Source organism: Oncorhynchus clarkii, chromosome 9, assembly GCF_045791955.1.
Source record: "Oncorhynchus clarkii lewisi isolate Uvic-CL-2024 chromosome 9, UVic_Ocla_1.0, whole genome shotgun sequence".
Lineage (NCBI taxonomy): Eukaryota > Metazoa > Chordata > Actinopteri > Salmoniformes > Salmonidae > Oncorhynchus > Oncorhynchus clarkii.
The window spans coordinates 35,586,378-35,613,110 of record NC_092155.1 but is presented as its reverse complement, the minus strand read 5'-3'; the positions used below and the strand labels follow the sequence as shown (position 1 = coordinate 35,613,110).

Sequence of the window (26,733 nt, the reverse complement as noted above, 5' to 3'; positions counted from 1 at the left end):
ATCCTGGTTTGGGGCTGTTTTGTTGCCTCAGGGCCTGGACAGCTTGCTATCATCGACAGAAAAATTCAGGATGTAAGGTTCTGTCCGCCAATTGAAGCGCAACAGAAGTTGGGTGATGCAACAGGACAACGACCCAAAACACAGAACTGAATCAACAACAGAATGGCTTTAACAGAAGAAAATACACCTTCTGTCAGAGCCCAGTCAGTGTCCTGACCTCAACCAAATTGAGATGCTGTGGCATGACCTCAAGAGAGCAGTTCACACCAGACATCCCAAGAATATTGTTGAACTGAAACAGCTTTGTAAAGAGGAATGGTCCAAAATTCCTCCTGACTGTTGTGCAGGTCTGACCAGCAACTACAGGAAATGTTTGGTTGAGGTTATTGCTGCCAAAGGAGGGTCAACCAGTTATGAAATCCAAGGGTTCACATTTTGTACACCCTGCACCATGAATGTTTACACAGTGTTTTCAATAAAGACATGAAAACATATAATTGTTTGTGGGTTATTAGTTTAAGCAGACTTTGTCTATTGTTGTGACCTAGACGAAGATTAGATCAAATGTTATGACCAATTTATGCAGAAATCCAGGTATTTCCAAAAGGTTCACATACTTTTTCTTGCCACTGTATACAGGTCTTGTTTTTAAATTGTGAAGTATATTATGTGACAGTTATGTAAATGCATTATAAAAGGAACTCTGAATTTACAAAACAGATATTCATGAATATTAGAAATATATTGCAATGCACAAGTTCAACAATTGCCTGATGGTGAGCTAGAATTGACTTATTCCTGACTTTTTATATTGCATATGAACAATAATAAAACATTGTTCTGACTCACTAATTTCAGACATATTATTCACCTTCAATGTCAACACACTGCCAAACCCAAATATTGACAATCACGTACTAAATAAACAGGTAAATCAATACATTTAAAGAGGTTGAGTAAATTATAATTTTATCCACAAACATATCCACATTTCTATGATATGCAAATAGTTAGTGAATGCCATAACGTAGTTATTTTGTTAGATACTATACTTTTAGGGTTTAGCTGAAATTGTATTTTGTTCAAACTGCTGTTTGAAATAAATATTCTCAGTCTTATCCATAATAATCTCATCATGTAGACTAGCATACTGTATCTGCGAGCTGTTGGCTAGAGCGCACGTGTCAAGACCAGAGTAGGCACATTTGCTATTTAATGCAACAGTTTGTTACAAAGCTATCGGTAGAGTTGAAAATGCAATGGAAACACATTGAACACATTTTATTCGGTACCTGAAAACTTAAACGGAAAAGTAAATTGTATGCACTACGTCATCAGGCACTGATTTGTATACGCAACAAGTCAGTTTGGTGAAAACAGACCACTGGTTGGAAAACGCGCATTTGTGTCATGCAGATTTTATAATTTTTGCATGAAAATCGCCAATTGGATGGAAACCTAGCTACTGACCCACAAAACGTCTTTGTAGATTCATGATAGTGTTATTAGACAAAACAATGAAAGTGAACTTCAAAACGTGATGTCGTTTAACTGGGAATTGCAGCTGTTGGCAAATAATGAATCTTCTAGCTTCTGAACTGACTCATCCTTTAAATAAACTTTCCTACTGTCTGTATTATAAAAATGTAAGTTTACTGGGAGAACACATTTTCTCTTACAGTTCTGGCCTGACATGAGTCATCTTCTTGCAAGTACACTAATAATGTTATACTGTTACATATAGTTACAGCCCTTTGTAAAGCACAGCTTTTTTGAGAATTTCCATAGTAGGATATGATGCATTAGGCAATGCACTCTATAGTTCTTATTAAGACTTTATGTATGCTATATTAAGCCTTTATGAATTGTGGTAAATTTAAAGTGTGACCATTATCGTAACAACTTATATGGAAGGACTGTTCCATTTTCAAAATACATTCCAGTGGTAATAATGTCTCATCAAATAGCTTTGTTTCATTGGGTTAAATATTATCAATTGTATCATTTCAAAGGCAATTAAATGGAAGAAAAATTGAAATTAGAGCATCGCAATGTTAGACCACGTTTTTCACCTCCACCATTCTTGCGGAGTTCATCCATGAAAACATATCATGAGTGTGAAAATACAAAATAGCCTTTTCTTCATGACTAATGTTCAAACTTAGATGTCAAACAGTGCCACGGTTCTGGTCTAATGCTTCTAAAAATGTTAGGCATAACTGTTCGTGGAGCTCTCAACTAGCCTTACACCTCACAGATTAGGGTGGTTTTTCTGTTGGTGTAACCTCAAATTCTGTTTCCCTGCAAACCTTTTACCACACTGCTCGCAGGCAAATGGCCGCTCTCCGGTGTGTACGCTCTGATGCGTTTTCAGATGGCCAGACTGGGTGAACCTCTTCCCGCACTGGGTGCAGCTGTATGGTCTCTCTCCTGTGTGAACCCGTAGGTGTGTCTCCAGATTTCGCGACGATGTAAAACACTTGCTGCAGAAGGTGCAAATAAAACGCTTGCTGTCTCTGCTGTCATACTTGGCTGCAGCGTGAAGTCCGGCGGCAGTCATTTGATAATGGGCAGAGCTCAAGTCTGCAACCTTGTCAAGCAGCAATTCCCTGCGGTCCGGTTTCAGGTATTTCCCGTCCTGCATGGAAACCATTCCCAGCATATCCTGGTTGCTCCATGAAGAACACATATCCAGTTCCACGTCGTAGGGTAGAGAGCTGACCATGGAAACTTCTCTTTTCATTTCGAAATTCCCAGCGAGAGAATTTGGACTACTGTCTGGTTCAAAGGGAAACCGTTTCCCTGTCGGGTGAGTAGAGGGGACGGTGTCGGTTTCTGAAGGGAAATCATAAACGGATTCCACTGTCTCCATTTCATTATTCCCTCCCGGTGGACTGGACCCAGACTCACTGGGTGTCTCATGCAGCGTGTAGTTAAGGCTCAGGGGGTTCCATCTTCCGGCCGTGAATTTAGAACGCAAAAACTGGGGAGTCCTCTGAGAACTCTCATTCCCCTGCTCGGATCGGTGGCCACTATCCTCTCCACTTCTGTCCCACTCCCTCGTAGTTATGGTGGAGGAGGTTGTTCTGGATGGCCCTTCTTCACCGTCATCCACTTCACCATACGACGCCGCAGTACCTTAGGGAAGAGATTGGAGCAAATAGGCATGTCAAACACAGCAATGTACCTGTGTTTCCATTGTTTTGTAAGGGGAGAAGTAGGAGATGTGGCTGGCAACAGGGTGGGGGTACATATTGCCCTACACAAGCAATAATAATGTAGATAAAGCTTTTTCCTATGTCTCAAAAACATTTAAAATTGGGTTGTAGTAGCTCAGCCATCTACATCTGTCAGGGAGACGCAGTCGAACCAGTTTGGGCCACAACGCTCACGACAAATGACTGTCAGCATTGATGCGGGGAGCAATATTGCCAGTGATGGGGGAAATTGTGTAGGCCTACACTTACTTTTGTGTGTGATAATGTTAGGAGTGTGATTCAACTAAGTTCACTTTACCACTTGACATCGGGGAGAGAAAAGCAGTTGACATAACAGACAGAATTTGCAACGTCCATGCAATTCCACCTGGCTAACAATTAATGTGTACACCTTTCACTTACCCTTCTCACTGAATAGCAGAACATCCTGTGTGTCATTACTACTATCCAAGTCCCCACCCAGCTTCTCCTCCTTGATTAAGACTATGTCAGGTCCGATCTTCTCCTCTTCAGTTACCTGCAAAACCACCTGATATGGCGAGAGAGCATATTTAATTGAAAATACAGGAAGATGCAGGGTTTGCAGAATGAGTTGTGGAGGCAGCAAAATTGGGGCCATGTACTGTAAGTCATGATTAAAAGGTAAAAGACATTAATACCATAACATTTTTGTACAGACCAGGGGTTGCATATGGTTTCAATCCACACTGAAATGACTAAAACCCAATAAAATTTAACTATATTAATAATCTCTTCACTCTGTCCAACTTGCTAACAATTACCAAAATAAATGTTAGGTCAGGGAGGATTGAAAATTCTGAAAACAATGGATAGAGGACTAGCACATTTTGAAGGAAATATAAACACATTTTCAGTGCGTTCCTCCAGAGCTCCCAAGTGGCGCAGTGGTCTAAGGCACTGCATCTCAGTGCTAGAAGCATCACTACAGACACCCTGGTTTGAATCAAGGCGGTATCACAATCGGCCATGATTGGGAGTCCCATAGGGCAGAACACAATTGGCCCAGCGTCGTCCGGGTTTGGCTGGTGTAGGCCGTCATTGTAAAATAAGAATTTGTTCTTAACTGACTTGCCTAGTTAAATAAATAGAAACAAATAAAAATAAATTGTAGACTGATTGCAGCCTGCAGGGCAAAATTAGTTTGACACCCTTGGTATAGACATTGTGATTTCACCAGTAGAGACCATTACTTCCTAATGGAAAATGTCTCAAGACACTCAATGTAATGGAACCACCAAGTAATGGTGGCAGTGGAAACCATTAGACTGCGGTCTAGTGGTCACTGATGTTTTTTTAAGTTGGGCTCTCAACAGGATTTATCATCAATAAAACATGGATGGCAAAACAGAACATGAGAAAGCCATAAACCAGCTCTAATAAAGCTTCATGTAGATTTTTTTCTATTACCTCTTTATTTTCAGACTGTTCTGTGGCTTCCCGAACAGCTGTGATCTTTCCAGCTCTTCTTAGATTTTCATTTGACTGCTTGGTACAGGCAGCCCTTCCAGATGAAGAGGAATGTTCTAGGACAAAGTGAGAAGTAGGCCTGATAACTAAGTAAGCTACAATATTGTAATGAAGACAGTATGTGCCATCAATGAATCACACATGATGGACAAGACCATCAAAACACAAACACACATGACCAAAAATTTGAGGACACCTGCTCGTCTCATTCCAAAATCATGGGCATTAATATGGAGTTGGTCCCCCCTTAGCTTCTATAACAGCCTCCACTCTTGTGGGAAGGCTTTCACTAGATGTTAGAACATTGCTGCAGGGACTTGCTTCCATTCAGCCACACAAGCATTAGTGAGGTTGGGCACTGATGTTGGGCGATTAGGCCTGGCTCGCAGTCGGTGTTCCAATTCATCCCAAAACAGTTCGATGGAGTTGAGGTCAGGACTTTGTGCAGGCCAGTCAAGTTCTTCCACTCCAACTGAGCACGGGGGCACAAAGTTGGAAGCACAGAAACGTCTAGAATGTCATGCAATGTATGCTGTAGCATTAAGATTTCCCTTCACTGGAACTAAGGGGCCTAGCCGGAACCATGAAAAACAGCCCCAGACCATTATTCCTCCTCCACCAAACTTTACAGTTGGCACTATACATTGGGGAAGGTAGCTTTCTTCTGGCATCTGTCAAACCCAGGTTTGTCTGCCGGACTGCCAGATGGAGCATGATTCATCACTCCATAGAACGCATTTCCAGTGCTCCAGAGTCCAATGGCGACGAGGTTTACACCACTCCAGCAGACACTTGGCATTGCGCATGGTGATCTTAGGCTTGTGTGTGACTGCTCTGCCATGGAAACCGATTTCATGAAGCTCCCAACAAACAGTTCTGCTGACGTTGCTTCCAGAGGCAGTTTGGAACTTGGTAGTGAGTTGGAACCGAGGACACACAATTTTTTTGCTCTACGCGCTTCAGCAGTTCCGTTCTGTGAACTTGTGTGGCCTACCACTTCACAGCTGAGCCGTTGTTGCTCCTAGACGTTTCTACTTCACAATAACAGCACTTACAGTTGACTGGGGCAGCTCGAACAGGGCAGAAATTTGACGAACTGACTTGTTGGAAAGTTAAAATCCTATGATGGTGACACATTGGAAGTCACTTTGCGCTTCAGTAAGGCCATTCTACTGCCGATGTTTGTCTATGGAGATTGTATGGCTGTGTGCTCGACTTTATACACCTGTCAGCAATGGGTGTGGCTGAAATAGCCGAATCCACTAATTTGAAGGGGTGTGCACATATATTAGTTTGGTTGTTTTTGAAAGCACATTTTTTGTCTATTAAGATCACATCAAATTGATCAGAATTACAGTGTAGACATTGTTAATGTTGTAAATGACTATTGTATCTGGAAACAAGATTTTTAACGGAATATCTACATAGGCACACAGAGGCCCATTATCAGCAACCATCACACATGTGTTCCAATGGCACGTTGTGTAAGCTAATCCAAGTTTATAATTTAAAAGGCTAATTGATAAATAGAAAACCCTTTTGAAATTGTGTTAGCACAGGTTTCTCTTTATTTTTAATATTCTCTACATTGTAGAATAATAGTAAATACATCAAAACTATGAAATATAGCATATGGAATCATGTAGTAACCAAAAAAGTATTAAACATATCAAAATATATTTCACATTTGAGATTCCTCAAAGTTGCCACCCTTTGCCTTGATGACAGCTTTGCACCCTCTTGGCATTCTCTTAACCAGCTTCACCTGGAAAGCTTTTCCAACAGTCTTGAAGGAGTTCCCACATATGCTGGGCACTTTTACTTCACTCTGCGGTCAAACTCATCCCAAACCATCTCAATTGGGTTGAGGTGTGATTATGTAGGCCAGGTAACCTGATGCAGCAACATCCCTCTCCTTATTGGTCAAATAGCCCTTACACAGCCTGGATGTGTGTTGGGTCATTGTCACGTTGAAAAACAAATGTTAGTCCCACTAAGCGCAAACCAGATGGGATGGCATTTATATGAGCTGTTCTTGCCATAATATGGACTTGGTCTTTTACCAAATAGTCTGTATACCACCCCTACCTTGTTGCAACACAACTAATTGGCTCAAACACATTAAGGAAAGAAATTCCACAAATTAACTTTTAACAAGGCACACCTGTTAATTTAAATGCATTACACCTCATGAAGCTGGTTGAGAGAATGCCAAGCGTCTTAAATTGTCCCCCCCCCCTTATCAATATATACACAATACCCCCATGATGATAGCAAAGGGTCTGAATACTTAAGTACATAAGGTATTTCAGAATTTTTTTAAATTATACATTTGCATAAATGTCTAATGACCTGTTTTATCTTTGTCATTATAGGGTATTGTAGTTAACTAATGCACTTTTGTACATTGCGCTGTAACGTACAATTTACCTTATTTTAGTGCCCTAAAAACATAATATGAATACCATTGTAAAGCACAATTTCTCCCCTTTCCAGCAAAATCCAAGACGAGACCTTCATGCTGCCCGTCTTTGCATGATTGAAGGAGGCAATGAGCGTCTTTTTAAAAATGGCAGGTGGGGAAGCGATACCTACTGCGTGATAGTGAAAGGGGGAGATCAGCCGTGTGGGGAAACAGCTTTTTTCACCCAATCTGTCCAACTCATCACCTCTAAAATGTAAATAAAACACTATAAAGAGTTTATATTAAGTGTCATTACATATCTACTTAAAGGTTTGTGTCGAATTATAAATCGGGTTTTTAGGGCGGCGCTACAGTTATCTTCAGAAGTAAACAGCGGCTGTGGCGGCTTTTGAGTCTTGATGGCTTGCAGTGACAACGCAAAAAATGCATGCATTCAGTTGTACAATTGACTAGGTATCCCCGTTACCCTGTCCCTTTCTTGTTTTTAATTTGTGAGAGAAGCGCTACACCTGGTGGAGAGGCTGTACAACACAGAATGAGTCGCATTATGCGCGCTGTACGTTACGTCATGACACATCACAATTTAACGTACAGCTTCAGAGGGGTCCGTTTTTTCAACTCTTCTCCAATACTATCGGGTTATTACCATGTCAATCAACGCTTGAACAGAAACGTAGTTCACACCCCGGATTTTGAAGCTAACACAGTCACTACAGTCCATTAGTTTTCATTGCAGCCTCGTTTGTGCAAATTTGTGCGTAATGGGGTTAGTCAACAGTAGATTGATATACATTGGGACAGTTAAATTGCACTTCAGAACGATTCTGGGACAGTGATGAAAAAAGTTAGTTTGGAGCCCTGTATGTAGCAAGCTAGCTACCTAACATTGCCCAAAAATCTGAAGTCAGAGGATAAACAGTCTCCTGCAGGTGAGGACAGAGAGGAACTGATTAACTCTATTACTGACTATCAAATTATAAAAGTTGATTAATTGATCAAACAAGCAAGATTTCTGACTCTCACAGACCCGTAACTTCTTTAAGAGGCTCCTCTGTCCTCCACTCATTACCTGTATTAATGGCACCTGTTTGAACTTGTTATCAGTATAAAAGACACCTGTCCACAACCTCAAACAGTCACACTCCAAACTCCACTATGGCCAAGACCAAAGAGCTGTCAAAGGACACCAGAAACAAAATTGTAGACCTCACCAGGCTGGGAAGACTGAATCTGCAATAGGTAAGCAGCTTGGTTTGAAGACATCAACTGTGGGAGCAATTATTAGGAAATGGAAGACATACAAGACCACTGATAATCTTCCTCAATCTGGGGCTCCAGGCAAGATCTCACCCCGTGGGGTCAAAATGATCACAAGAACGGTGAGCAAAAATCCCAGAACCACACGGGGGGACCTAGTGAATGACCTGCAGAGAGCTGGGACCAAAGTAACAAATCCTACCATCAGTAACACACTACGCCGCCAGGGACTCAAATCCTGCAGTGCCAGACGTGTCCCCCTGCTTAAGCCAGTACATGGCCAGGCCCATCTGAAGTTTGCTAGAGAGCATTTGGATGATCCAGAAGAAGATTGGGAGAATGTCATATGGTCAGATGAAACCAAAATATAACTTTTTGGTAAAAACATTTGAAGATGAAGATGAAACGTGGCTGGATCTTTCAGCATGACAATGATCCCAAACACACCGCCCGGACAACGAAGGAGTGGCTTCGTAAGAAGCATTTCAAGGTCCTGGAGTGGCCTAGCCAGTCTCCAGATCTCAACCCCATAGAAAATCTTTGGAGGGAGTTGAAAGTCCATGTTGCCCAGCAACAGCCCCAAAACATCACTGCTCTAGAGAAGATATGCATGGAGGAATGGGCCAAAATACCAGCAACAGTGTGTGAAAACCTTGTGAAGACTTACAGAAAACATTTGACCTCTGTCATTGCCAACAAATGGTATATAACAAAGTATTGAGATAAGTATTTGGTCAGAAACCAAAGTTTATTTTCCACCATAATTTGCAAATAAATTAATTTAAAAATCCTACAATGTGATTTTCTGGAATTGTCTTTCTCATTTTGTCTGTCATAGTTGAAGTGTACCTATGATGAAAATTACAGGCCTCTCATCTTTAAGTAGGAGAACTTGCACAATTGGTGGCTGACTAAATACTTTTTTGCCCCACTATCTTCTCTTTCCATCTTAAGAGGGATAGATGACTGGGACGTCAGGAATTACATTTTTTTATGAAATGCAAACGGTTGGGGCTTTTTGATTTACATACATATTTACATTTACATACATTCTTGAAAATGTGATTATATTACAGCAACGTGACTTGTATTATTACTATTTCACAATGTTTAGCATTGTGTTATTTTACAATGTTTTCTGTGGGGGAAAAAAACATACATATTACCATTCACTATCAATCACTTCTATGGTTCAGATTAAAATAATTTGGTATGATGAACCAATAACGAAGGGAGAAATGCTGAGAACAAGGTAAAGCAAGTTTACCAGTTGTATTTAGATTGTCATTATGGAGACACCTATTGGAATAATGTGGCAACTCCTCTTAGCTGCGAAAAACATTTTGGGGTTAAGTTTTCAGGCTTTGCAGGCATGTTAATTTCAGATATAGCTGGCCACACACACATACATACATACATACATACATACCGGCATTGAGGGAATCAATGTTAGCTTGGTGGTTTGTTTCTGCCATATTCCCTCTCTGCCCACGCGCAATGATGGTCTCGATCAACTCGAGTTTCCTTCTCAATGCCTCATTCTCTTTGTGGCTTCGAGAGATTTCCAATTGTAAAACAGCATAGCTGTCATCTACGAGCTCGCAGATATCTGCCACCGCCGCTTTGGTCAATGCATCCATGATGGACGACAGTTGTGTATGAAAAGCTCTGTAGTTGGTCATTGTGTTAGGTAGAAATTGGCGCACAGCTAGCATCTTCTCCGGTGACCATAGGTGTTCTCCCGTGGAAATATGGTGTAAACAGCCTCTTCGAGTTTAATCAAAAACGCAGATTAGTGAATATAGCAAGTGCTGGTCGTAGATAATTGAGCTAGCTATCTAACAAGTTGTCCTCCTGAACCGCAACAAATAAAATAGATTTTCCGTTTTTTTTTCCTTCTTCTGTGGTTTTGTTGGCGTTAACAAACTTTCAAAATAAAAGCCTCTATGAAATTCGCCAGCCAGAGAGGGTAAGCATCGAAGGGCACGGCAGTAGCGATTTTAGCATGTAAATCTTGTTGGCGCAAACTCCCCCAAAAAATGTATATGCCTGCCAGCAAAGCCACTAAACAACACAACACAACACTAAACAATATATTAATTGCACTATAACGGCGACAAGCAGTGCCCACAAACTGTCCGGGCCTACATAAAGCTGTCCCAACAGCAGGGCTCTCTTTTCAGCACCATGGAGTGAATCCTTACCACTGCTACACCTGGCTATCAGCGGAGCCTTGTCTGGCAGCAAAACAATAAATTCAGCCTCGCTTACTGCCTTAAAAAAAAACATAGCTGATATAGCTGACTTGATTAAACAAATGTAGTTTCTACTGACAATTGAGATTTACAAACTATGCCATTAGAGAATGATGAGTGGATAAGAGGCATTCCGTAATTTTGATTAAGACATTAATGAGCGAGCTAAGACAGACGTAGTCAATATAATGTGTTCAGCACTTTTAAATTGTACAGTGACATAATTCAGAACATGGGCTGCTCTTACAGTATTTTCCCTGTACACCAAGTCAGAACCGTAGGATAAATAAAGGGGCCATATAAGCAGACATTGAAAGCTCTTAATATTAGATGATGACATTTCTCAAAAACAGCTATATGTGCACCGCCGAGTCAGAACAGTAATGATAGGCGAAATTAAGAGGTGAAAATAGATCAAATTATTAGGGTGAGGCATATGGGCTACTAACATCTTATTACACAACATACACTTAGTATTACTTTCTTAGCTACAGTATACATATCTCCCTAGCATATTACATAATTTATGCAGCAGCATATAAGACTTTTTTGGACTCACCTTGTTGTGATGTGCTCACTTGAACAGGAAGGTGGCGCGGCCGTCCTTCATGGGCAAATTTTGTCATCAGAGAAAGATTTACAATGCCGAGTTGGATGACCGTTCAAATGTATTTTCCTAGTCTGAGCTCGTTTATTCCCGACTTCCCAGTTGCAATGCTTGCAGTTAGCCACTGTCACCGGTTCCTTCCAAATCACTCGTTGTGTAATGTTTATGTCCAATGGCTGATGAGCACCGATACGTTTTATCTATAATTTATCTTCACTATTTCTCTTCATATGACAAGGATTAAAAAGGATTTGCCAGTATATTGTCGACTTGATTCATGGTGATGACTGCTAGCTAAGACTTTGAAAGTAATATGTTGACATGATCAGTCCAATCAAAGCTACTGTACATATAACGCGATTTTACATCATTTTATCTGTGGCCAATGACCTTGAGCCTTCCTGGAAGGGCACATTTAATATAACTCTATGGCAGGACCCAAAGGGTTGACATTTTGGATGTCTACCCTTACTAAGGACATAGACTTGGCGATGACGTAGTGTCCCCATGAGTGACAGAACACTGAGCCAATCACAGCGCAATGCTCCTATTTTCTGCAGGCTCGCCACACCACCACAGAAAGCACTGAGCTAGGCTGAAACACCTGCATTTTGGATCTGCCTTACTCAAGAAAACAAAAAGAAGACCATGTTTGTGCACGGTTTTATTAACTTAATGATATACAGTGCCTTGCGAAAGTATTCGGCCCCCTTGAACTTTGCGACCTTTTGCCACATTTCAGGCTTCAAACATAAAGATATAAAACTGTATTTTTTTGTGAAGAATCAACAACAAGTGGGACACAATCATGAAGTGGAACGACATTTATTGGATATTTCAAACTTTTTTAACAAATCAAAAACTGAAAAATTGGGCGTGCAAAATTATTCAGCCCCCTTAAGTTAATACTTTGTAGCGCCACCTTTTGCTACGATTACAGCTGTAAGTCGCTTGGGGTATGTCTCTATCAGTTTTGCACATCGAGAGACTGAATTTTTTTCCCATTCCTCCTTGCAAAACAGCTCGAGCTCAGTGAGGTTGGATGGAGAGCATTTGTGAACAGCAGTTTTCAGTTCTGAAACCATTCCATTGTAGATTTTGCTTTATGTTTTGGATCATTGTCTTGTTGGAAGACAAATCTCCGTCCCAGTTTTCAGGTCTTTTGCAGACTCCATCAGGTTTTCTTCCAGAATGGTCCTGTATTTGGCTCCATCCATCTTCCCATCAATTTTAACCATCTTCCCTGTCCCTGCTGAAGAAAAGCAGGCCCAAACCATGATGCTGCCACCACCATGTTTGACAGTGGGGATGGTGTGTTCAGCTGTGTTGCTTTTACGCCAAACATAACGTTTTGCATTGTTGCCAAAAAGTTCAATTTTGGTTTCATCTGACCAGAGCACCTTCTTCCACATGTTTGGTGTGTCTCCCAGGTGGCTTGTGGCAAACTTTAAACAACACTTTTTATGAATATCTTTAAGAAATGGCTTTCTTCTTGCCACTCTTCCATAAAGGCCAGATTTGTGCAATATACGACTGATTGTTGTCCTATGGACAGAGTCTCCCACCTCAGCTGTAGATCTCTGCAGTTCATCCAGAGTGATCATGGGCCTCTTGGCTGCATCTCTGATCAGTCTTCTCCTTGTATGAGCTGAAAGTTTAGAGGGACGGCCAGGTCTTGGTAGATTTGCAGTGGTCTGATACTCCTTCCATTTCAATAGTATCGCTTGCACAGTGCTCCTTGGGATGTTTAAAGCTTGGGAAATATTTTTGTATCCAAATCTGGCTTTAAACTTCTTCACAACAGTATCTCGGACCTGCCTGGTGTGTTCCTTGTTCTTCATGATGCTCTCTGCGCTTTTAACGGACCTCTGAGACTATCACAGTGCAGGTGCATTTATACGGAGACTTGATTACACACAGGTGGATTGTAATTTATCATCATTAGTCATTTAGGTCAACATTGGATCATTCAGAGATCCTCACTGAACTTCTGGATAGAGTATGCTGCACTGAAAGTAAAGGGGCTGAATAATTTTGCACGACCAATTTTTGTTAAAAAAGTTTGAAATATCCAATAAATGTCGTTCCACTTCATGATTGTGTCCCACTTGTTGTTGATTCTTCACAAAAAAAATACAGTTTTATATCTTTATGTTTGAAGCCTGAAATGTGGCAAAAGGTCGCAAAGTTCAAGGGGGCCGAATACTTTCGCAAGGCACTGTATATATATTATTTAACATTGTTTGCAAATTGATATGTGACTCGTATTAATGCCAAAATATCATGCAAAACAGGCAAGCCCCTACTGCCCTGAATGACGGGTCGCCACTGGGCACGGATGTTATTATTTTAATTGCAACAAAACACAAAACATATCAATACAAAAAAGCATTATTAGGTGGACCCTTGTTCAACAGGCAGTGATATAAAGGGTAAAATACCATATAATAAATCTGATTTTAGTAGGCCACATTCCAATATTAAATTTCACAGGATGACAGAAACCCAGTTATCAATAATGGTTGAGTGCCGTGCGACAGCTTTTTGCCCTTTGGCCTCATTCACGGCCACTTTCTCAAGCGGCAGCCGTGCTCCTGCTGTTCACGTGCCGTTTCCTCACACAGCCCACCTGCCATTCTCCAGACCGACGACACTTACAGACACTTTTTCATCTTGAAGCCATCGGTTTTCCTACTAACTGTTGCCACTTATTTGTATATATTGATAGATTTTAGTATTTAAGATACATTGGAAGCTATTTGAAAAACGTATGTGGAATAGTACTGTAAATGATTATGTGTGTGCTAAATATATCAGATATCAAGGGCCAGTCCTGGTCACCTGGATCCACTGGTAACGACAAATCAAATCCAAATCCAGTCAAATCAAATGTTATTATCATATACTTGCAGGCTTCTCACACAGTGTGACAAAAGTGACATAGTAATCAAATAAGTAACATAGGAAAGCATTGAAATATATAACAAAGTAATATGCAGATAAAAGAAAATAAGATTTAAATGAAAATAAGATTTAAAAATTGCCTGTAGGGTTATAGTATGGACATTGTTTGCCCATGTGCATAGTGAGTGGAATATGGTACAGTGCAGTAGCAGCATATAATTATATGAAAGTATATACATTAGTACTGCAGTAAGGTGACATAACTATTTAATTGGTCTGGTAGACAAAGGTAATTTCAGTGTGTACAGAATATAAATAAATGGTAAGTGTGTGGTAAGGTGCAGTAGTCAGCCCAGGGTTCAGCTGTTGGAACAGTCTCGTGGCTTGCAGGTTGAAGCTGGCTTTGAGACAGATGGTCTGAGACTTGATGTTGACCCTCACTGCAGCGGATCCCTCTCCGACGTGCGCCACCGCTTCCCACATTCACAATCAGAGGCCCCTTTCATGTAACGGGTGACCTAAATCTGGACCCCCTCATCCGTGGCATCCCTGGTTGGAGCATTCTTCCGAATGGAAAGGAAAGAACATTGAGTTACATTTGAATTGCTCATGGTCTTACACATGAGTTTAAGAATTTACTTAAAAATAGAGAAAACAAGTGTTACACATTTAATAACATTAATTCTTACTGTGAAGAATGGTCTTCAGAAACAAATCTCTGAAACAGGTCTTATACCCTGCCCCAGTCCAGGTTGTGACGATGGCAAGACGGTTTGACAGAATGCAAGGGGGGGCTAGCATGTTGGAGTGAACAGCTGTGTTTGAGAGAGGCTCCGCAACGTTTTATGAAACAGCCTAACTTAACCTACTTTACTGCACCATAAGTCTTTTTTTAATTCAATAGTATACTTTTTATGACAACATGTTGGGTTGTAAGCGACTAAAGGCCTCCTCCCTACCGCACAATGAGACAGCCATAGCGGAAGGCACATGTAATAACGTGAAACTTTCAGAACTTACCCTTGCTCTGGGAGAATTACGTGTTGCTATAGCTGAGGATTTCAAGGCTGCTATTGCTAAACTGGATGCCAAAATCATGAACGCTAACCGAACGGTTGCTTCGCAGGGCCAGAGTATTGTGGATGTTGAGAAGGCTGCTGAATTCAACGCTGGTAGGCTTGATGAGTTAGAGAAGCTATGGACATCTTTTCAGGAGAGTGTGCAGAGGCTTTCCGTGAAAGTGGTCGACTTAGAGGGCCGGTCTAGACATCTTAACCTTCGCATTGTTGGTCTAGCAGAGGGTGGACGCTGGATCTCGCCATACCAACTTCTTGCCTGTTTGATTGGCTTGCCAGGTCTGATCATTGACACTTTCGAATGAATGTCCTTATATTGACCCCTTTTTGTTTTATTTTGTTAGTTATTTGTTTATATATTTGTACTTTTTTTTTTTCAGAGGTCCGGGCATGTATGTGTTCATACATGCCCGGTTTCCATTGGAGTCCAGTTCCATTTCCGATCACAACTTGCAGACTTGTTTACATGTTGCTGTGCGTTTTGTTGCCAACCTTACTTTGCTACCTGACAACTTTACAGTTTTTACTTTTTAATTACCGTTTATAATTTTAGTTTTTCCCTCATTCAACTTTTTTTCATTCAACTTTTTCACTCCGGACGCTTTATCTGGACATGGTTCGTCAGGACCTCCAACAGCCGAAGCTAAGTAGTAACATTAACATGATGCCTTCTAATTGCAGTCGCTGTACTCATAATATACAGGAGAACGATCGCCTTACGGCGAGGATAGACCAGCTTCAGAAGCAATCGTTAGGCAAGGGTCATTTCAGTGTAGGAAAGGATAAAACAGCGTCTGTGCCACCAGTAAGTACAGATAGTAACGTTAGTATAAATCCCCTCGCACGGTCCACGCAGCCGGACAACTTTCTCATGGTTTCTGGAGGGAAATGCTGTAGGAATGCTCAACCGGTGTCGCTCATTCAGCCGCAAGAAATTTTCAACCTGTTTTCCCCATTAAGCAGCGAGTCAGAGTCTGAGGCAGAGCCTTCTCCTGTCTCTACTCCTCCCGTTACGGGGTCTGAGACGCCGATGCTTCCCACCATTAGCTCTGACAAATTGAAAACCCTAGTCATTGGCGACTCCATTACCCGCAGTATTAGACTTAAAACGAATCATCCAGCGATCATACACTATTTACCAGCGGCAGGGCTACCGACGTTAAGGCTAATCTGAAGATGGTGCTGGCTAAAGCTAAAACTGGCAAGTGGAGAGAGTATAGAGATATTGTTATCCATGTCAGCACCAACGATGTTAGGATGAAACAGTCAAGAGGTCACCAAGCGCAACATAGCAGGGCTCTAACTCCACTAGCTCCACAATGAAATAGGGTGCAGGCCAGGCAGCAGGCTGTTAGCCAGCCTGCCAGCTTAGTGGAGTCTGCTACTAGCACAGTCAGTGTGGTCAGCTCAGCTATCCCCATTGAGACCGTGTCTGTGCCTCGACCTAGGTTGGGCAAAACTAAACATGGGGGTGTTCGCCTTAGCAATCTCACTAGGATAAAGACCTCCTCCATTCCTGCCATTATTGAAAGAGATCGTGATACCTCACATCTCAAAATAGGGCTACTTAACTTATAGGGCTACTACTTTAACTTCCTTACTTTCTCAATAACAGTCTCTCCTTCACTTCATCCGTCTCTTCCCTTCTCCCTAAATCCTCAAGGTTATATCAGCTGTGTCGGTGAAACCCTTCCCACATCTGAGCTGGGCACAGCATGATCAGAGGTGAGAGGTCACTTGGTCAGGTCAACAGGAAGTATTATTAAAGAGATGCTTTACATTGAAAATATGTAGTCCCAGAGTTAATGATCCAAGGTCAGCGTTGCATTTTTTTATTTTTTTATCTGTCGGCCACAGCTGCGAACTCAGGCTCTTTGTGTAGTTAACCGACCCTCTCTGCCCATTCATCACCATTTTACCTGTTGTTGATTTAGCTGATTAGCTGTTGTTGTCTCACCCGTTGTTGTCATAGTTAGCACTCCAAATCAACACCTGTGATTACTCTATGCCTCGCTGTATGTCTCTTTCATATGTCAATATGCCTTGTATACTGTTGTTTAGGTTAGTTATCATTGTTTTAGTTTACAATGGAGAGCCTATTCCACTCATTATACCTCCGATACCTCTTTTGTCGCCACCTCCCACACATTCGCAGATCTCATCCATTATAACCAGCTTATCGTGAGATACAACCTCTCTTATCATCACTCAGTGCCTGGTCTTACCTCCGCTGTACCCGCACCCCACCGCACCCCCACCGTACCCCAAAACTTTGGTTTCATGCATGTCAACATCAGAAGCCTCCTCCCTAAGTTTGTTTTACTCACTGCTTTAGCACACTCCGCAACCCTGATGTTCTTGCCGTGTTTGAATCCTGGCTTAGGAAGGCCACCAACAATTCTGAGATTTCCATACCCAGCTACAACATTTTCCGTCAAGATAGAACTGTCAAAGGGGGAGGAGTTGCAATCTATTGCAGAGATAGCCTGCAAAGTTCTGTCATACTTTCCAGGTCTATACCCAAACAGTTTGAACTTCTAATTTAAAAAATTAACCTCTCCAGAAATAAGTCTCTCACTGTTGCCGCCTGCTATCGACCCCCCTCCACTCCCAGCTGTGCCCTGGACACCATTTGTGAATTGATCTCCCCCATCTAGCTTCAGAGTTCGTTCTGTTAGGTGACCTAAACTGGGACATGCTTAACAGTCCTACAATCTAAGCTAGATGCCCTCAATCTCACACAAATCATCAAGGAACCCACCAGGTACAACCCTAAATCCGTAAACATGGGCACCCTCATAGAGATTATCCTGACCAACTTGCCCTCCAAACACACCTCCGCTGTTTTCAATCAGGATCTCAGCGATCACTGCCTCATTGCCTGTATCCGCTATGGGTCCGCGGTCAAACGACCACTCCTCATCACTGTCAAACGCTCCCTAAAACACTTCTGCGAGCAGGCCTTTCTAATCAACCTGGCCTGGGATGAGGATATTGACCTCATCCCGTCGGTCGAGGATGCCTGGTCATTCTTTAAAAGTAATTTCCTCACCATCTTAGATAAGCATGCCCCGTTCAAAAAATGCAGAACTAAGAACAGATATAGCCCTTGGTTCACTCCAGACCTGACTGCCCTTGACCAGCACAAAAACATCCTGTGGTGGTCTGCAATAGCATCGAATAGTCCCCATGATATGCAACTGTTCAGGGAAGTCAGGAACCAATACACACAGTCAGTCAGGAAAGCAAAGGCTAGCTTTTTCAAGCAGAAATTCGCATCCTGTAGCTCTAACTCCAAAAAGTTTTGGGACACTGTAAAGTCCATGGAGAACAATAGCACCTCCTCCCAGCTGCCCACTGCACTGAGGCTAGGTAACACGGTCACCACTGATAAATCCATGATAATCTAAAATTTCAATAAGCATTTCTCAACGGCTGGCCATGCCTTCCTCCTGGCTACTCCAACCCCGGCCAACAGCTCCGCCTCCTTCGCATCTACTCGCCCAAGCCTCCCCAGCTTCTCCTTGACCCAAATCCAGACAGCAGATGTTCTGAAAGAGCTGCAAAACCTGGACCCGTACAAATCAGCTGGGCTAATCAATCTGGACCCTCTCTTTCTAAAACTATCCAACACCATTATTGCAACCCCTATTACCAGCCTGTTCAACCTCTCTTTCATATCGTCCGAGATCCCTAAAGATTGGAAAGCTGCCACAGTCATCCCCCTCTTCAAAGGGGGTGACACCCTAGACCCAATCTGTTTGAGACCTATATCCATCCCGCCCTGGCTATCTAAAGTCTTCGAAAGCCAAGTTAATAAACAGATCACTGATCATTTCGAATCCCACCATACCTTCTCCGATGTGCAATCCGGCTTCCGAGCCGGTCACGGGTGCAACTCAGCCACGCTCAAGGTACTAAACGATATCATAACCGCCATTGATAAAAGACAGTACTGTGCAGCCGTCTTCATTGAACTGGCCAAGGCTTTCGACTCGGTCAATCACCGTATTCTTATCGGCAGACTCAATAGCCTTGGTTTTTCTAATGACTGCCTCGCCTGGTTCACCAACTACTTTGCAGACAGAGTTCAGTGTGTCAAATCGGAGGGCATGTTGTCCGGACCTCTGGCAGTCTCTATGGGGGTACCACAGGGTTCAATTCTCGGGCCGACTCTTTTCTCTGTATATATCAATGATGTCGCTCTTGCTGCGGGCGATCCCCCGATCCACCTCTACGCAGACGACACCATTCTGTATACGTCTGGCCCTTCCTTGGACACTGCTAACTAACCTCCAAACGAGCTTCTATGCCCTACAACACTCCTTCTGTGGCCTCCAACTGCTCTTAAACGCTAGTAAAACCAAAAGCATGCTTTTCAACCGTTCGCTGCCCGCACCCGCCCGCCCGACTAGCATCACCACCCTGGACGGTTCCGACCTAGAATATGTGGACAACTATAAATACCTAGGTGTCTGGCTAGACTCTCCTTCCAGACTCATATTAAACATCTCCAATCCAAAGTCAAATCTAGAATCGGCTTTCTATTTTGCAACAAAGCCTCCTTCACTCACGCCGCCAAACTTACCCTAGTAAAACTGACTATCCTACCGATCCTCAACTTCGGAGATGTCATCTACAAAATAGCTTCCAACACTCTACTCAGCAAACTGGATGCAGTCTATCACAATGCCATCCGTTTTGTTACCAAATCACCTTATACCACCCACCACTGCGACCTGTATGCTCTAGTCTGCTGGCCCTCACTACATATTCGTCGCCAGACCCACTGGCTCCAGGTCATCTATAAATCTATGCTAGGTAAAGCTCCACCTTATCTCACTCAGTTCACTGGTCACGATAACAACGCCCACCCGTAGCACACATTCCAGCAGGTATTTCTCACTGATCATCCCTAAAGCCAACACCTCATTTGGTCGCATTTCCTTCCAAATCTCTGCTGCCAGTGACTGGAACGAATTGCAAAAATCGCTGAAGTTGGAGACATTTATTTCCCTCACCAACTTTAAACATCAACTATCTGAGCAGCTAACCGATCGCTTCAGCTGTACATAGTTCATCTGTAAATAGCCCACCCAATCTATCTACCTCATCCCATACTGTTTTTATTTTATTTACTTTTCTGCTCTTTTGCACACCAGTATCTCTACTTGCACATCATCATCTGCTCATTTATCACTCCAGTGTTAATCTGCTAAATTGTAATTATTCGCTTCTATGGCCTATTTATTGCCTACCTCCTCATATGCCTTTTGCACACACTGTATATTCTTTTTTCTACTGTGTCATTGACACTTTATTGTGTTATTGGCTTGTTTATTGTTTACTCCATGTGTAACTCTGTGTTGTTGTCTGTGTCACACTGCTTTGCTTTATCTTGGCCAGGTCGCAGTTGCAAATGAGAACTTGTTTCCATCTAGCCTACCTGGTTAAATAAAGGTGAAATTTAAAAAATAAAATGTCACCTCCTGATGATTGATGACTGGCAGAATAAAAAATAAAAAACAAGGCTTAAACATGCTCTCTGTCTCCATCTGTCTCTCGTCTGCAGGTATATTAAGATGTGAGAGAGGATACCAACCCCCAGTCCTGTCATCACCACCTCACCCGTTCTTAAGATAACCTGTGGGCTGACTGGGAGCCCAAGGCTGGTTAGGAGACACCACTAGAGACACTATTACGTAATTGTGATGAACTGAGAGAATATTAGTGTAGCACTGTGATTCATTAATCATATGCTGTCTTCCCTGATCCTCTGTTACCTCTTTCCCATTCTCTTGTACATTTCTCTCGCCATCTCTTTCTTCCTGTTTTTATTATGCACACCAGATGTGCATTGAAGTACAGATTGAACTTGTATTTATAAAATTACAATTATAATACATGTATTATGTATTCATAACACTTGGATAATGAACTTCTTTCAATAAAGCGTTTCACATTCTCTACTGGTTGAAATTAAGTCTCTCATTTGATTAAATGCTACACCTATCCTGTGTTTCTCAGATCAATGCAGATGAAGGAAATTAGATATTGAGACTAACCGGTTTTAGAGTATTTACATGATACAAAGGAAGTGTAGTGTACTGTTTTTTATATTCTATTTCTGTATATATGAATTAGAAATCAGCCTTTAACTAGTTAAATCATGTTTATAGTCTTTTTTTGAGGACATTTTACAACTCAAACTATGGATTTTACACAAGAGGCTACAAGATTTTCCTATTCCCATGAAGAGGGCCAAAGGATTATTACCACTACCTCATTGCTAGATGAGATGACAGCCACAGAGAATACTGGAATGGATTTAAACAAGGCTTACAGAGATTTGCAACACCTTATGGAGAAAGATACCAAACTTGACCTCAATTATATCGCCTTGTCTGACTATTGGAGGAAAGGCCTAATCCCCAGAGGCCTCCGTATTATGGAGTTTCCAGCTAATGGAGCACAAGGTAAAACTGAATTTAGAGATAAATGGGAGGCTATTCTCTACAAGTGTTCTTTTGACCTAATGCTACTTCTAATAGAAGAATCTAAAAAGGACGTCCAAGTAGTCCAAACTGTCACGCCCTGACCTTAGTTATCTTTGTTTTCTTTATTGTTTTGGTTAGGTCAGGGTGTGACAAGTGTGGTTGGTTTAGTTTTTGTATTGTCTACGTGTTTTTGTCCTGTCTAGGGTTTTTGTATATCTATGGGGTTTTAGTATGTCTAGGTATATGTAGGTCTATGGTGGCCTGAATTGGTTCCCAATCAGAGACAGCTGTTTATCGTTGTCTCTGATTGGGGATCCTATTTAGGTTGCCATTTTCCATTTTGGTTTATTTTCTATGTGTAGTTGACTCCTTATTATCAGTGGTTTGTTAGTTTGTTAGTTTGTTAGTTAGTTTGTTGCTCCACAGCGGATGCAAAGAACTGTTTTTTTATCAGAAAAGAAGGTTATTAAAAATGTAATGTGTCCAGCCTACTATCTACACGGATTTCAGAGCACTCTCGACTGAGTGTACCAGAGCGCAGAATAATTACTTTACGAGCGCTCAACACATGTTGAATACGGCCGGTGTCAGTAAACGTCGTAAAAAAGCGTAATTAAATTGTTTACAGCAGCACGTTTACAGTCACCAACGCTCTGGTTAACACGATAACTGCCTTACCGGCTCTGCTAGGCTGAGTAAAATTGTCAGAGTGGTCTCATTTGTGTCTGGAAGTAGCTAGCAAGCTAGCCAACATTAGCTTGGGTGCTTGACTGCCGTTGTAAGGTCAGAACGCTCAAATCAATCCTACTCCTCAGCCCGAACGTCCAGTGTATGCTCCGAGAGCGAAACGGTCTAAATTTACAAACTGACAATTTTTCTCTGAATGGAAGCCAAATTTCTTAAAATCAATCCCATATACTATGTTATTACCAAAAATGTTTTAAATTCTCTGGTAATGCCAATAAGGAATAATATCAAATGCTTCTCAAAGATGCCCTCTGGTGGTCAAACTAGCAATAACTTGCAGTAACAGAAGAAATGAGAATTAAATGACGTGCCACAGAATTCTGCAGCAGCGCACAGGGTGTGTCGCAGTATGAAGCAACTTTTAAAGGAGGAACCACTGTACATATGGTCAGCAGTTGTGTGGTTCAGTAATTATGTTGTTCAGCAGTTGTGGTCATTAGTTGTGTGGTTGTGGTCAGTAGTGTCTGCAATGATGTTTGTGGTCCAGTAGTTGTGGTCAGTAATTGTGGTGAGTAGTTGTTGTCAGTAGTGGTCAGTAGTGTCTGTAAGTAGGTGTATGGTCCTGTAGTCAGGGTCAGTAGGTATGCGGTTGTGGTCAGTTGTGGTGAATCATTTTCATCAGTAGTAGTGGTCAGTAGTTGTGTGGTTGTGGTGAATAGTTGTGTGGTTGTGCTGAGTCGTTGTGGCCTGAGTGGTTGTGTTCAGGAGTTGTGGTCATTAGTTGTGTGGTTAGAAGTATTGTGTTTGTGATAAATAGTTGTGTCCTTATGCTCATTGTTTGTGGGGTTCAGTAAATGTGTGGTCAGTAGTTGTGGTTAGATGTTGTTTGGTTGTGGTCAGTAGTTGGGGTCAGTAGTGGTCAGTTGTTGTGGTAAGAAGTTGTGATAAGTAGTTGTGTGGTTGTGATCAGTAGCTGTGATCAGTAGTTGTGGTTGGTAGTGGTCAGTTGTTGTGGTCAGTAGTTGTTCTCAGTAGTTGTGTGGTTGTTGTCATTAGTTTTTTGGTTCAGTACTTGTGTAGTTCAGTAGTTGTGGTCAGTAGTTGTGGTTCTGTACTTGTGGTGAGCAGTTGTGTTGTTATGGTTCAGTAGTTGTGTGGTCAGTAGTTGTGTTCATTAGTTGCGATCAGTAGTTATGTCGTCAGTAGTTTTCATCAGTAGTTGTGTTGTTGTGGTCAGTAGTTGTGGTCAGTAGTTGTGTGGTCCAGTAATCATGGCCAGTAATTGTGTGGTTGTGGTCCGTAGTTGTGGTCAGTTGTGGTGAGTAGTTTTCATTAGTAGTTGTTGTCAGTAATCAAATCTAATTTTATTTGTCACACGCAACGAATACAACAGGTGTAGACATTACAGTGAAATGCTTACTTTACAAGCCCTTAACCAACAACGCTTTAAAAAGTTAAAAAAACAAACATGTTCAGTAAAAAATAAATAAGTAAAAACATTTAAATAAAAGTAACAAACTATTAAACAGCAACAGTAAAATAACAATAGCGAGGCTATACACAGGGGGTACCGGTACAGAGTCAATGTGCAGGGGCATCGGTTAGTCGAGGTAATTGAGGTAATATGTACATGTAGGTAGAGTTAAAGTGACCGTGCAAAGATAATAAACAGAGAGTAGATAATAAACAGAAAGTTGCAGCAGCGTAAAAGAGGGGTCTGGGTAGCCATTTGATAAGCTTTTCAGAAGTCTTGGGGGTAGAAGCTGTTCAGGAGCCTTTTTTGGACCTAGACTTGGTGCTCCGGTACCGCTTGCCGTGCGATAGTAGAGAGAACAGTCTATGACTATGGTGGAAGGTGTCTTTGACTATTTTTAAGGCCTTCCTCTGACACCGCCTGGTGTAGAGGTCCTGGATGGCATGCAGCTTGGCCCCAGTAATGTACTGCCCACTACCCTCTGTAGTGTTTTGTGGTCGGAGGCCGAGGAGTTGCCATACCAGGCAGTGATGCAACCAATCAGACAGAATGCTCTTGATGGTGCAGCTGTAGAACCTTTTGAGGATTTGAGGACCCATGCCCCAAAAAAATCAGTCTCCTGAGCTTTGTCGTGCCCTCTTCACAGCTGTCTTAGTGTGTTTGGACCATGATAGTTTGTTGGTGATGTGGACACCAAGGAACTTGAAGTTTTCAACATGCTCCACTGTGATGAGAATGGGGGGCATGCTCGGGCCTCCTTTTTCTGTAGTCCACGATCAGCTCCTTTATCTCGCTCATGCTGAGGAAGAGGTTGTTGTCCTGGCACCACACGTCCAGGTCTCTGACCTCCTCCCTATAGGCTGTCTCATCGTTGTTGGTGATCAGCATGTTGTGTCGTCAGCAAACTTAATGGTGGTGTTCTAGTCGTGCTTGGCCACGCAGTCATGGGTGAACAGGGAGTACAGGAGGGGACTAGGCACACACCCCTGAGGGGCCCCAGTGTTGAGGATCAGCGTGGCAGATTTTTTATTTCACCTTTATTTAACTAGGCAAGTCAGTTAAGAACAAATTCTTATTTTCAATGACGGCCTAGGAACAGTGGGTTAACTGCCTTGTTCAGGGGCAGAACGACAGATTTTTATCTTGTCAACTTGGGGATTCGATCTTGCAACCTTTCAGTGACATGTCCAACGCTCTAACCACTAGGCTACCTGCCTCCCCTGATGTGTTGTTGCATACCCTTACCACCTGGGCGCAGCCCGTTAGGTAGTCCGGGATCCAGTTGCAGAGGGAGCTGTTTAGTCCCAGGGTCCTTAGCTTAGTGATGAGCTTTGAGGACACTATGGTGTTGAACGCTGAGCTGAAGTCAATGAACAGCATTCTCACATAGGTGTTCCTTTTGTCCAGGTGGGAAAGGGCAGTGTGGAGTGTGATTGAGATTGCGTCATCTGTGGATCTGTTGGGGCGGTATGCGAATTGGAGTGGGTCTAGGATTTCCGGGATGATGGTGTTGATGTGAGCCATGACCAGCCTTTCAAAGCACTTCATGGCTACCGACATTTAGGCAGGTTACCTTCACTTCCTTTGGCACAGGGACCATGGTGGTCTGCTTGAAACATGTAGGTATTACAGACATGGTCAGGGAGAGGGTGAAAATGTCAGTGAAGACACTTTCCAGATTGTCCACGCATCCTCTGAGTCCATGTTCTGGTAATATGTCTGGCCACACAGCCTTGTGAATGTTGACCTGTTTAAAGGTCTTGTTCACACCGGCTACGGAGAGTGTGGTCACACAGTCATCTGGAGCAGCCTGTTCTCTCATGCATGCTTCAGTGTTGCTTGCTTCAAGGTGAGCATAAAGGTGGTATACTCCTCAATGTCATTGGATGAACCCCTGAACATATTCCAGTCACTACAGGACTGCAAAACAGTCCTGTAGTGTAGCATCCGCGTCATCTGACCACTTCCATATTGAGCGAGTCACTGATTACTTTAGTTTTTACTTGTAAGCAGGAATCAGGAGGATAAAATTATGGTCAGATTTGCAAAATGGAGGGCGTGGGAGAGCTTTGTATGCGTCACTGTGTGTGGAGTAAAGGTGGTCTAGAGCATTTTTTCCTCTGGTTACACATTTGACACGCTGGTAGAAATTAGGTAAAACAGATTTAAGTTTTCCTGCATTAAAGTCTCCGGCCACCTAGGAGCGCCGCTTCTTGATGAGCATTTTCTTGTTAACTTATTGCCTTATACAGCTCTTTGAGTGTGGTCTTACTGCCAGCATCGGTTTGTGGTGATGGTAGATAGTGTGGTCCACAGCTTATCATGGGGTACTCTACCTCAGACGAGCAATACCTCGAGACTTCCTTAATATTAGACATTGCGCACCACCCGTTATTGACAAATAGACACACACCACCACTCCTCGTCTTACCGGACGTAGTTGTTCTTTCCTGCCGATGCATTGAAAAGCCAGTCAACTGTAAATGATTTGTGTCGTCATTCAGCAATGGCTCAGTGAAACTTAAGCTATTACAGTTTTAATGTCCCATTGGTAGGATACTCTCGAACGGAGCTCATTCAGTTTATTCTCCTGTGATTGCACATTGGCCAATAGAACGGATGGTAGAGGCGGGTTACCCACTCACTGATGAATTCTCACAAGGCACCCCGATCTCCGCCCCCTGTACCGGCGTCTTTTCTTCATGCGAATAACGGGGATTTGGCCCTGGTCTCTGAGAAACAGTATATCCTTTGCTTCGGACTCACTAAAGAAAAAATCTTTGTCCAGTTCGAGGTGAGTATTCACTGTTCTGATATCCAGAAACTCTTTTCGATCAGAGGTGAG

General features: G+C 42.4%; 1 protein-coding gene across 1 annotated transcript; it reads right to left on the bottom strand.

Annotated features, from left to right (window-relative positions):
- Positions 1-952: 952 nt before the first annotated feature.
- On the bottom strand, positions 953-10,299 carry LOC139417208 (uncharacterized). Its single transcript, XM_071166455.1, has 4 exons — positions 9,818-10,299; positions 4,647-4,762; positions 3,621-3,747; positions 953-3,138 (listed from the first exon to the last, which is right to left on the bottom strand). The coding sequence occupies exons 1-4, from the start codon at positions 10,101-10,103 to the stop codon at positions 2,252-2,254; spliced, it is 1,416 nt and encodes a 471-aa protein (XP_071022556.1). The 5' UTR covers positions 10,104-10,299; the 3' UTR covers positions 953-2,251.
- Between the last annotated feature and the right edge of the window lie 16,434 nt (positions 10,300-26,733).